The sequence below is a fragment of the Orbicella franksi genome, chromosome 3 (genome assembly GCF_964199315.1).
Source record: "Orbicella franksi chromosome 3, jaOrbFran1.1, whole genome shotgun sequence".
Taxonomy (NCBI): Eukaryota; Metazoa; Cnidaria; class Anthozoa; order Scleractinia; family Merulinidae; genus Orbicella; species Orbicella franksi.
Genome location: NC_138147.1, coordinates 13,056,904 through 13,070,128, shown reverse-complemented (window position 1 = coordinate 13,070,128; position 13,225 = coordinate 13,056,904). Strand labels below are relative to the sequence as shown.

Sequence of the window (13,225 nt, the reverse complement as noted above, 5' to 3'; positions counted from 1 at the left end):
TATTACCGAGAGAGCCTGGTAACTATGCACAGTGACATGGCGGACATTTTGGATTTTCGGTTTGGCGATAGAGCACAGAGAATGTTGGTCATTGATCGCCGTCCAAAATGGCTAAAAATGTCGACGAAATCGTAGGAACCTAAGGAAAATGAGTTCCCCGATCTCCAGCTTAAAGAAAGGGAAAAGGACTCCACTGGATCCTAGGTAACCACTGGTAAACAAAAGAACGCGAAGCTTTTTTCATTTATGCATGAGCCTTTTTTCACGAGCTTTGTGTAGCTAAGGTTTTTAAAATATGTGATCTCCGGTTAAGGTTGGTGAGATAACAGCTGTTGAGCTTCCTTTTGTTGTCTTCCAACAGAAAGTATCCACACCTGTTTCATGTTTTCAGATGTCAGACAATTTTTTAAGTCCCAAACAAGCCAAAATACAATCTAATGTATGTAAAAAGCTCACATGTAAGATTATGTGAAAAACACAACACTTAAAGTGACTGGCAACAGTTTCCAGGTCTTTCCATACTTTGATGGATCAATACTACCACTCTTTGTCACACGATCCTAAAATAATGTCTAATAGTCAGAGGGTTTGACACAATACAGTATTTCAAATGCTGTGGCTACATGTCCTGCAGCCGGACAGGTTTCTTAAAATACTCCGTGTCCGGCAGTGAGAAATTTTTTTTAAGTAAAGCAGCGTAAAATGAACGATATGACAGGCAACCCCAAGAGGAATCAAACCGGGTCGACTGGGGTGTCTAGGAAACCCAAATAGCAAATAGCGAATAGTCACGAATAGCGAATGGCGAATAGTCCTGAATAGTGCAAATAGTCTCGAAAGGTGCGAATAGTGGCGAACAGTCGCAAAAAGTGGCGAATAGTGACGAATAGTCGTCAATAGTCACCGCTTTAGATCTAATATCCAGCGTTAATTAATTATCCAAATAAGCAACAGAATTTCAGTGAATTTATTACCTTTTCTTCTCCGGACTCAGACTAGTAGGCTGTCCGTCGCCGACATTAAGAAAACAGAAAACAGCAGGATAACCTAATAAAGACGTATTAATTTAAGCTTTTGCAGTGGTTAAAACAGAAGAAATTATGTTTAGAAACAGCTTTTGTCCTGATAAGCGTCTGTGCTTTTTAGCGGAAAAATCCCATCATAAGTTGCTACGAGGTTGACTGCGAGATACTGGGTACCCTATTTGTTACTATTTTCCACTATTTTCCACTATTTGCCACTATTCGCCATGATTCGAGACTGTTCGCCACTATTTGCACTATTCGTACTATTCGTTATTCGGGACTATTCGCTGTTTGCTATTCGCGACTATTTGCTATTCGGGTTTTCCAGACACCCGGTCGACAGCCTGGTAAGCGATACTGATGATCACTGCACCACCGCAACTGGCCAGCAATGTTCAGAATTTTTTAAGTATTTATCGAGTTACCCTTAGCATTATTGAAAGCTAACCGTAAACAGGCTAACCGTAGAACTATTTAGGCTAAACGGAGTGCTATTCAGGCAAACCGGAGTGCTTTTTAGGCTAACCGGAGTGCTTTTTAGGCTAACCAGAGTGCTTTTTAAGCTAACCGGAGTGCTTTTTAGGCTAACCGGAGTGCTATTCAAACGTTTTGACTGCCGGTCACTTTATAATAGTCTATGTTGTAAATCCCGATATACCGGGTGCCGGGCTCACCAAAATTAGTATTCAGCCATATAAACAAGGATTTGACATTATTAACTGAAATTTTTAAAAAATAATTTTGACTGCCAGACATGGTGTATTTTGAAAATCCTGTCCAGCTGCCGGACATAGAGACACAGCGTATTTCAAACCAAATAAATTATAAATCTTGTTATCAACACACTCTTTTTAGGCAGGCGCAAGTTCCATTTAGGAATACAGCCCATAATGCAGGTAATAAAAGTGGTCAAAATAACCACAGTTAAAAGCAAACTTGCACAGGACAAAAAAAAATGTGGTCAGTATAAAATGTGGACTGGACAGTTTAATTAAAAACATGGACTGAGGTATAAAATGTGGACTGGTAGGTAGGGACTATGGACTTGGTATAAAGCATGGGTTTGGGAAACAGTGTTACGTATGGAGTGGGTAATGAAAAAAAAAATGAAAAAAAATGGACTAGGGCATGGTCATGAACTGTCAAAAAAGTGCAGAATGAGTGTACATAATATGTAAACTAATGAGGACCAAGATTGTAAAGTACATATATTGTATTTTAATAGTAGTTATGATTTAACTAGAAACAGACTGAAGCAATAAGCAAAACACTAACAGTGGCAATATGGACAGAAAATGAAAGAAACTTTTCAATAAAAACAGAAAGGGACAAGTCGCAGTGACAACTTAGCTAACTGTGTGACACAGGGATTCTTGGGATTCTTCTTCTTTCCCATACATGTAATCCTTTCCTCTCAGCATCCTCAAGTTTCATCCAGACTCCCTTGACCACCACTGCTGACCTCAAAAGACGATTGGCAATGAGTCATTCACATGGTTGCATAAAATGTTTTTATGATAATTGTTTTCAGATGAGACAACTGCTGCTTTTTCCAAAAAAGATGGATTGTCCAAGTTACCAAAGTCCTCAAGCTCAACAACAGGTAAGAGTTAGCTCAGTTATCTACACTGTACATGTAATTTGTACTGAGCTAACTTTTTATATGGTCTAAAAAGCCTAATTTTCCTACCATCTACAACACATTAAATTCTAAGACCTAGAATTATGATGAATGATACCAGTTTTGCCCCATGGCAAGTTCGCCCCCACCGAGTTCGCACCCCTGAACTTATTCTAAACTTTCTACATGTATTTCGAATTTGCCTTCACCTTCAATGCATTAAAGAATGAGAAGTAAACTTGTTTTGTGTGATTTTGTTTCATCATGGGCACAATGTTGTCCTTTTTTCTTGGTAAGAGAAAGATAAATTTTAAGCAGTTGATCGCTAGTTGAGTCGATGTGGGGGCGAACTCGCCACAGGGTGAAACCGGCAGCTACCATTATAATATTTCAACTTAAAGTTCCTATTGTTCCCCAGACGATTAACAAATACTGTAAAAATTGTTATGTTTAAAGTTGATATGAAACTTATAAGAACTACATGTATAAAGTATGCTTACAATAAATAGATTATTTATTAATACATGTACATATTAACTGGGATACAAATGAATGATTATTTTCTATCTCCTGGTGTTGCAACATGAACTATTAATAGTACTTATTAATACTTTAGACACAGTTCTTTTGGTCGCTTTTTGTTTGTTTGTTTGTTTTTTTAAGCAAATGACTGATCTTTTATAGTGCCGTCAGACCGTGATCTTCTTGGTAGTATGATGTCACGGCTAGCTCAAGTAGAGCAGCAGCTGAAAAATGCCCAAACACAGCTACTTGAAAAGGTAATCTATTGATAATTTATTTGGGTTCCCTAGTTAAAATATTATTATCTCAATTGCTGTATTTTGTGTAAAAATAATTAAATATGTAACAACTATTGATAAAATTATTATACAAGTACAATATGGCAAATATTGAAAAATAAAAAGAATTAAAGAAACTGCCAAATATCTGCTGCGTAAAATTAAATACAGTCCAATTTTTAGTCTTTACTATTCAAGATTCCAATATTATATAGCACTTGCCCCTCTCTGCCAATGACAAGTTTAGCACACTGTAGGGTACTGTATGTATCAGTATGAAATTGGTGTGAATTGTGATAGTCGAATTCAGCTGAAGTGTTGTTCTCATACATAATTGTACATAATTATACTTGATGTACTTGTACACATGATACAGTACTCCAATCTGAAGGTCTGTAATTATGGTGGCCATTGCATGCAGTACCTTTGATGCCAGATCATACATGCATGCAACATTTTTAATTGTACAATGCATTTTAGTCTCAATTTATCTTTACAGTATATACGATTATAAATGATGATATCATATTAGCTAGTACATAAATTTTAATTTGCCAATCATCATCATCGGTCCTTATTGGGCCATGGGGGACACATAAGGCCTTAAATTGCCAATCAATAAAACAGAATAATGTACTAAATTTTATATGAAAGTATATTCATTTTTTAGCCACCAATTTTCAATATTCAGTTTTAAATGATCTAAATAAAAGATTTGTGTTGGTAGTAATAATTAAACTTCAGCCAGGTGTGAACGGTCTTTGATTTACATGTATGGTTTTAAGTTGTAACCATACTTGTGCGCTTGAGACCAAGAAGAAATGAGAAGTGTATGATCGCGAGGCTTATGAGAGATTTATATTTATCTTTTTCCTGCTTCTTACATTTACATGTAAAAGACATTTAAATTCACGTGCTCTGTTTAATCGTTATAACTTTTAATCCGTAACCCAAGAAAGTTGTGGAAACACTGACTCGCTTGTGAGTTAACCATATTCCTACAAGGCATTTCTCATTCTTCCAATTTTCCACTTGTGTTTCTATAACTTCACAGAAGTTACATGGAAACTTTTTAATCGTACATGTATTAATTTTCTTAAACAAAATTAACTTTTGTCGTGTTTTAATGTTTATGGACTTGGTTGTGTGCAATTTTCAATAAAATATTGGCTTGTATTTTTTGGTCTACAAAGTTCAATTTTGTTAAATTTGTTCAGCTGTAGGTTGGAAATACAATGTAATTGCATGCACTTTTACTGCATGTACACGTATCTTACTTTAAGTTCTGTTTTACATATTGAGTATAATTTACAGTTAATATATGCAGTATTTGACAATGTCTACAGTACTTGAAATCATGTTCATGTTAGTTTCAAGGTCTGCCTCATGTTTATCAATTACATAATTTATATAATTAATTGTAGGATAAGAAGATCCACATACTAGAAGAGAAAGCAAAACTGTTGGAAAAAGCAAGAGGTAAGAACACAAAAATTTATTTATAATTATTTAATTACAGTCAACTCTCTCTTAACGGACACCTCTATAAGACAGACACCTCTATAAGACGGACACCTAGTGCTGGTCCCGGCCATTTCTCAGTCATTTTACTATAACCAAGCTCTCTATAAGACGGACACCTCCATAAGACGGACAACGGACAATTTGAAATCGTCAACGGACACTTTTGAGGTGCTGAATGTGATATCGTTTTAGACTTGGTGCCGCGAAAGACAGTCCTGAGTCATGAGATGATTATGTTCCCGTTTGCAGAATGTCCTGTTCCCAGTTTGGACTCTAGTTAACCCTTTAACTATTGATTGTAATACAAAAAGAGATTCAATGTTATAAATATGTGTTAGTTCCAGTTTGTAGGTTTCGTTCAAGTAAATAACTTAAAAACAAACTTTAAACAGACACTTATTCACTGTGCATAGGTTCAGCATTATGATCTAAAAATTCCTGGGGTCATATTACATTGACTCTCTACAAGCCAAACACCTCTCTAAGACGACAGCTGAGGCCAGTCCCGATGGTGTCCGTCTTAGAGAGAATTGACTGTATTTATTTTTATAATATAGATAGGACCCTGCGTGCACTCTGATTGGTTGAAAACCCATGTTTTATCACAGTATAAAACATAGAAAAATGTGTGTTTTATTGTTTTTTGCCACATTACCTCTATATCATAAAGGAAATGAAGAAGCCTAAGCTGTGTATTACACTGTGATAAAACACTCTGGACATTTGAGAACACTCGAGAAATGTAGAAAACACTCGCCTCTGGCTCGTGCTTTCTACATTTCCCTCATGTTCTCAAATGCCCATCGTTTCTTATCACAGTGTAATACACAGCGTAAGCTTCTTTATTTGTTAAATTATTTATTTATTTATTTATACATTTATAAATGAATTTATCATTAATAGCAATAATGCTTAGCATTACCATTTTAGATTTGATTGAAATCTATGTAGGGTACATTTCAAACTAAAACTACCCTGAACTGTAAGAGCTACATTGTGTCCCTCTCAGCCTATCAGGCTTCAACCTAATGCCAACAAAGTTGAACACAACCAGTTCTTCCGTTCATTTGTCTTTCAGGATATAACTCTGGCACAATAACAGAGTTAGAGAAAAAATGCAAAAGACTTCAGACACAAGTGTTTCAGATGGAGGTAAAGAACAGCAATTGAAAAAATAATCATCAAAATGAATTGTTTCTTTAATAGTTAATAAAACATATCATTTGTTCAAGATGACTCTCAATTACATGTAGCATACTCATATAGAACGTCCTAGCTTAAATATACAATTTTTAGTTACCATGGTATTCCTACATAATACATACATGTATAAAAGTGACAATGTTCCCCTGTAACACTATCAGATTTTAGAATCCTCTTCTCAACATGACACAATGTGCATAAATTGTACATTGTATTGCATGTACATATAAGCCAAATGAATAATTATAAACTTAATGGTGTATATGATTTGCCTTAAGGTTGTTGTTATTATTGTTGTTGTTGTTGTTGTTTTGCCTGTAGTTTACCCTAGGCCTCTTGGGAATCTTTCTCTACTAGAGGATCATCAAGGGCCCTTGGGAATCTTTATGAAGTTGATCATATGGACAATCTTGATTGAGATTCTCAAAGATTCTTGCCAAGATTTTGAAGGATCTTTACTTTATTCTTCAGCATCTTCAAAGATCTTGAGCAGATCCTCAAGGATCTCTCTGAAGATCTTTCAGACCAAGATCCTTGGGATCTTCAAGGATCTTCAAAGATTTTGCTCTTGAAAGATCCTGTCATGATCTTTGATGATCTTGGAGGATCCTCAAAAGAAAAAATATCTAAAGTTACAAGATCCTTTGTTTAAGGATCTTTGCAAGATCTTTCAAAGATCTGTTAAGAACCCTTAAAAGATCCAAGGTTATCTTAAGGATCTTCACTAGGTCCTTAAAGATCACCTGTTGTAAGATCCCCAAAGATCCTGTGGGATTTTTTAAAAACTGAAGTTAACTTGAATTGTTGCTTATTTTAAATTGTTTCTCTTGTATAAACCAACATTTTTATTGTCTCTCTACCAGGACTTTTTAGCTGATTACGGCATGGTCTGGGTTGGAGATGATAATGCCGATTCTGATTACGATGTTTTAGAAGAAACACCATCTTCAGTTCCCAGCTCTCTAAGCAGACAGCAACAAGTTTGGAATCCAAGTAAAACAGATAGGTTACATTATCATACCAGAAGTTTATAAAAAGTCTCAGTCCCCAGCTATTTCAGTGAAAAGCTGCTTCTTGAGTTTGTAAAATGTAAAGTTCCATAAGATTGCCACTCATCTCCCTTTAACTTTTCTTTTTGTTTTACGATATTACATTACTTATGTACCATTTCATGCTGTTAAACTGTACATGTAGTAGCAGTTGTTTAGCTTGCTATATTTAATCCTTTACAGCAATATTAAATTTCTTTTTCTTTTTTTTTTTTTTTTTTTGATACTTTTAGATTCTTCAGTGGTTAATACTGCAGCATACAAGTTTAAAATGAACTTTGATGTAGTACTTAAGAACATCAGAGAACTCAACATTCTGGCAGGGGAGGGCTGTAGTGAAGTGTCACGGACGAAAGATGGAGCCAGACTTAAGGTACATGTAGTGCATAGCCTGCTGTTCACACTCACCCAATCCTTTTTGTGCCCTCTGGCATGTAAATCCATTTTCTGTTCGAATCAATTCATGATTTCTGGGGGAAAATGAAGAATAAACCACTGCAGGGGAACCTCGATATAACAAAGGGCCAAGGGACTGGCAAAATATGTTTGCTATTCTGAGGTTTCGCTGTATCAAGGTTTTGCCATACATTTTACTATTGCTGGGATAAAGAATATGATTGGTTATACCGAGGACTCCGTTATATAGAGGTTCGTTGAAATGAGGTTCCACTCTGCTTAGTGAAACACGACCTTAAGAGAGGAACTACTTGTAGGAGGCTCTAAAAGAAATACGTGCATGTACGTATCAATCAGCATGCTGTAGTTTACTTATTAATACATAAATAAGTTATTTATTATTGTTAAAATAAAAAAAGAGGTTTCAATTTCAAATCAAACCCACTGGTTGCCCAAAAAAGCAGTATTAAATTTGGAAGTTAAGCTCAGAGTGCTAGCCTAAAAGGTTTCCAAAGCCTTTACAATAATAAATTAATTGAAGCTAATAGTCGAATATACATGTACAGTTACGAATGCTATGTAACTACATCACAAAGTGTTTGTAAAAAATGTCTTCAGAAAAGACGCTACCATCAGAAAATACTCTAAGCTAAAGGTTATTGCAACATATATATATATACTTCCCAAAATAAACTTAAGTTTATATGTAGACAAACATATGCACTTGTCTAATATACATGTACAATCATGATTTGGACTGTAAGGAAGATTTCCCACGTGAAAGCATATGTGAAATATGCAAGCATTGTCCCACTATTTACTAACAGTAACTGTATTATAATACTATTTCTCTGTATGCAGGTTCGTGATTCTGTGCCGTTGACATTGTATTCTAATGGTATTTTGATGTTTGGTGGTCCCTTCAGGCCATATTCTGATCCAGTTACTCAGGTCAGTGTTTATTTAACAATTATCTCACTTGTGTTTATTGTAATTGAGATCATCATTTATCTCAACTCATAGCCGATTGTTTTATCATTGAACAAGGTATTTCTTTAACATTGAAATGGTTACTTCTAGTGTTACGTCAGTCTGTGGTGTCTTAAATTGTATATTAAGGACTCTGGTCTTAAGAGAAAGTTTGATCACATGATTTGAATGACAGGCAGCAAAACGAACATCCTGTGAGCAGAGCCTCTTTTTATCTATTGCAGTAAGAATACGAAGCATAGACTACGGTAAGAAAAAGCTATGCCTGCGGGGTGCAAAACCATGGTTCAAAATTTAAATTGAATAAGGCAGCTGAAGCGGACGAAACAGACTAATATTCAGATACAAGCCTTTGGGCAAACGAATACATGTATATTAAAAGTAAAGGTTTGCTGAAACACTTTAGTAGGAATATTACAACTAGAGTAGTCCGACGTTTCGATGTTCCCAACATCATTTTAAAGGCAAGAGTGAAAATATCATGTTGACATAAGAAAATACAATACAATACAAAACAATACAATACAATACAATACAATGCAATGCAATGCAATGCAGTGCAACGCAATGCAATGCAATACAATGATTTATTAGTATCAGTATTTTGTAAGTCTTATTTGTAAAAATTTCGTCTAAAAGTAGCTAAAAATTACAAAGCCTCTAATAAGATTAAAAGGTTACATGCAAGGTAGAATTGTAATTGTACATTTATACACGTATACATGTATGAATGTTATTTAAAAAAGTAACAAAAAATGTGAAATAATATATTTAAAGTAATATATTGAGTGAAAAACATAATTAGCACTTTTTGGGCATGTTATATGTCTTGAATAACTTCGCGCGGATTGAGTCTGCTTGAATGTTCAAAAATGGCTGGCTTTTTTTTTTTTTTTTTTTTTTTGATTATCGGCATTTTGTAAATGATACCACTCAAATTTGCGTCGGCACTTTTTGAGAACCGAAAAGTTGTTAAACATATTCGGTTTTGACTTTGAAAGCATCTCGAAGATGTGTTTCCCAACGGAAGAGTTCAAAGAGTTATGCTCTGTAACACGTTGCAAGTTGCAGAACATACAAAAAAATGTTACATGTAAGTGGAAGATATAAATAATCGTAGAGCTGTACATTGCGTTCAACCTTTGTTTACAACTATAGCATTACTGGTATAGATTATTAATTCCTGTTTTCATGATTTTCTGCAGCAATGTATGCAAGACTTAATGGATGGATTCTTTCCCAGTGAATTACAGGCTAGATATCCTGATGGCGTTCCATTTGAGGTACAGGCATCGATCATACAGTTGCTACCTTTTAAATTATTTATAAATAATAAATAAATAATATTATTATTTATTTCATTCATTACAATATCAATAGCAGACAAGAAATAAAATTATAAGCCACACGGATAATCCGTAAAGGAGTCTATAACCCTTTCTGAAAACAGATCACCGTGATGCACACTAACATTGCAATGTATTAATTTTCAAATAAATACAGCGTAATCCTCTGACAAGAAAGTAGTTAACGAGACAAAGTAGAGTGGGCTAGCCAGTCCACTGATTCGTAGGCTTGCTCGTTTATACATGTACATGTATGTTTCTATGAATGAAATACGCAACCAAATTTTCTCTGGGATACCAGAATATCGATAAAATAGCTCCTTGAAAGCACTGATGTCACAAAGTTAACGTAAGTGTTTTCCCAAGTTAATCTTGGGAACAAGTTTCGTAGAATACGTCAGAATAGATCACTGCATATTTAAACCGTTTTCTCACGACAAAGGTTCAAGACAAAAGAGATGTGGTGTTTGAAGACAGACGGACCGCGTTGTTGTTTCCTGGTACTGGGCAGTCACTGGTGACTGAAGAGGACGTTAAGAATCACAAAGTGGAAAGTCAAACACCAGGTTTGTTTTGTCCATCAGGTCGTTACCTTTTGTGCATTCGCAGTGATGTATACTTTAGTGTCAGGCCACTCGACAAATAGGAAAATGTATTTTGACAAGGTTTGGAAATCTTGATAATATGTTAACTACCCGATGGGTTCCATTTGATTTGACAAAATCAATATCAAATTTGTACACCTGGCGTTTTCCTTTTGTGGCATGTTGCCCTGTTTAGTCTTCACCAGACCTTCCTCGCACACTCGGTAAAATCAAAGACAAGCCAACAGAGAATTGTAATGACGGTGTCGATTAAAGGATGCCAAAATGCGGTGGAAAACTTTTTCACTGGAAAATAGCACACTTTTTTTATTGTGTTTACATAGCCTCATCTAAACTCGAGGAGGGTTGGGAGAATTCGAGACAGTTATGCAAACTTGAGACGCAGTCTCGAGTTTGTATGATTTTCGAGAATTCTCCCAGCCCCCCAAGTGTTTAGATGAGGCTACACGGAACAAGTACTCTGTTGCTTTTGTAAAATATTTCTCGAAAATACGCGCGAATCTAAATCGTCCCAATCGTGTTTACATACACTCATCGAAACACACCCATCAACCAATGAGAGCTCGCCGCTTAGTATCATATAGTAGTATATTATTTTCATAACTGTCTATAACTGCACTTCTTCTGTCAGCAAGCTTTCTATATAACAGCATATATACATTGCTTAGGTTTAATTCAATGATATTTTCACTGACGCCTTTTGTCTTGTAGGACAAAAGCAACAGTCTGTAGATCAATTCCTGTCCCGCCTCCCCAAGTCTGTTGTTAAAGATGGTAAAATAATTGACGTCAGATCTGGAGTAGCAAATGTTATCAAGGTTTGTGACAGTATGGCGTGAAGTTAGTCCCCGTCCACATTACGCCGGAGAAATTTGAAAACGGCATTTTTTCTGCGGCGTAGTGTAGGCGGGGCCTTAAAGCTTTTGGTTTGATCTCGCTATTGGCCCAGTTTTGGCCCAGGTCAACGCAACTACATTGTATCTGCTGTAACTATTTAGTTTGTCATTCTCAACAGGGTGGGGAGGGTCATTCAGATGTCAAAGTTCTGGATACTCCTGTTCTCCAAGAGATAAAATCGAGGTAAAATAAACATGATTTTTTCTACATCTGAAGACTTCATTTCCCAATTAGTCTGCTGAATGTACCTGTAATCGTATCAAATGTTGGTTCATAGAAGTACAGATGGTCCGAGGCCACAGTCAGGTACAACTCAAGTTTCCACATTGAGGATCAAATCTGAGACTGGAGAAATGGTAAAGCCGGCTTGAGTATTGAACGTATTTTAAGGAGATACTTTTACTACTATGTACGTATTGACTGAATGAGAGGGCCGAAGGGAAAACATTTGACTTGAGAAAAAGACGTACAGACTGAGCTCACCAAGGTCCGTGCTTCCTGACCGAGAGCCAGATATTTCTCCATCCGGCCCTCCCATTCAGTCAATAAGTATTTTATCATATGGCCGTTTTGTTTGTTTGTTTGTTTGTTTGTTTTAATTTTTCGTGAACTTCTTCGTTTGCGAGGTGTGTCAATTTCTTTCTGTGCTTTCGGACTAAGTTGGCAACTTATGTAGCTGTGCATCCGAAAGTTTGTCAGTAAAGTAAATTCGCTGTGAGAATGTTGACCTTTATCACTGATTTCTTTTGAAGAAAACAAAATTTGACAGCAATAAAATTGTTTCTGTCGTTAATAACTCGCATTGATTTTGCGGGGCCGCACGCGTCTCTAGTGGGGCCGGACGCGTTCCTATCGGGCCTATCACTTCGACGCATACGACCCTCACACGGGACCTTTTTTTTCTGGTTTTCCAAGGAAATACTTCGCGGGGCTGTACGGGTCATATGATAATTAAGCTTAAAACCTGACACTTCTTTTCGCTTTAGACATACATCTTGAAGATGAAGTTTACAGACTGTATACGCGATGTAAGGAATCACATTGATGCTGCAAGGTACGTCGCAAGATAACCATTTGTTTTATTCAATATTTCAACACGAGTTTTGTTTTCGTGCAACTTCGTTTCCATAGATTTACTTCATAGGCATTCAGAAGCGGTATGGAAATTTGGAATGTTATTAACACTAAAATGATTCTAAAAGCGTACAACTTAAGAAAGGGTTCACATGTAAAAGACTTTCTTGTTCCAGATTTACAGAAACTTCTAATTTGAGTGACATAATTATGCAACTTTGTTTTGTTGTGTTCTTCAGGCCTGCAGATGCACCTCTCTATGACATCAAAACGTCTTTTCCTAACAGAGTGTACGATGATCCTACTGCAACTCTACAGGAGTGTGGCTTGGTGCCAAATGCGACCCTTCATCTTCTAGCCAAGAAAGTGTGACATAATGCAATTAAAAAGCGTTCAGACACTTAAGATATAGAACAGCGTCTTTACATAAAAAAAAAAGGAAACGTAACTCTCCCTTACAATGTAATGGAACAAAAATGGCCAATTCGCGGTAAATACCATTAGGTACATGGGATGGTAATTCGCCGAAAAAAAAAAAGTTTTATTCCTTCTTTTGTTAGCGGTCTATACAATAATGTTTTTTTCTTTTTATTTCTGTTTTCAATTCTTTTGTTGGTGGGAATGATTAAAGCATTAAAGGAAAAGAGAACATTTCCGAAATATTCAGGTTCATTGTTTTAAAACTGTGAACCTGG

General features: G+C 36.0%; 1 protein-coding gene across 2 annotated transcripts; it reads left to right on the top strand.

Moving 5' to 3' along the window:
* The first annotated feature begins 29 nt into the window (after positions 1–29).
* On the top strand, positions 30–13,088 carry LOC145481337 (UBX domain-containing protein 11-like). Of its 2 annotated transcripts, XM_081459809.1 has the most exons (16): positions 30–204; positions 1,881–1,921; positions 2,557–2,628; positions 3,331–3,425; positions 4,871–4,925; positions 6,049–6,122; positions 7,037–7,166; positions 7,456–7,595; positions 8,480–8,569; positions 9,814–9,891; positions 10,397–10,520; positions 11,271–11,377; positions 11,575–11,639; positions 11,734–11,812; positions 12,443–12,510; positions 12,770–13,088. In XM_081459809.1, the coding sequence occupies exons 1-16, from the start codon at positions 149–151 to the stop codon at positions 12,900–12,902; spliced, it is 1,407 nt and encodes a 468-aa protein (XP_081315935.1). In that variant the 5' UTR covers positions 30–148; the 3' UTR covers positions 12,903–13,088. The 2 variants fall into 2 exon arrangements, with proteins under 2 accessions (XP_081315935.1, XP_081315934.1); XM_081459808.1 differs by lacking the exon at positions 30–204 and having other exon boundaries at positions 212–1,921.
* Positions 13,089–13,225: the final 137 nt, after the last annotated feature.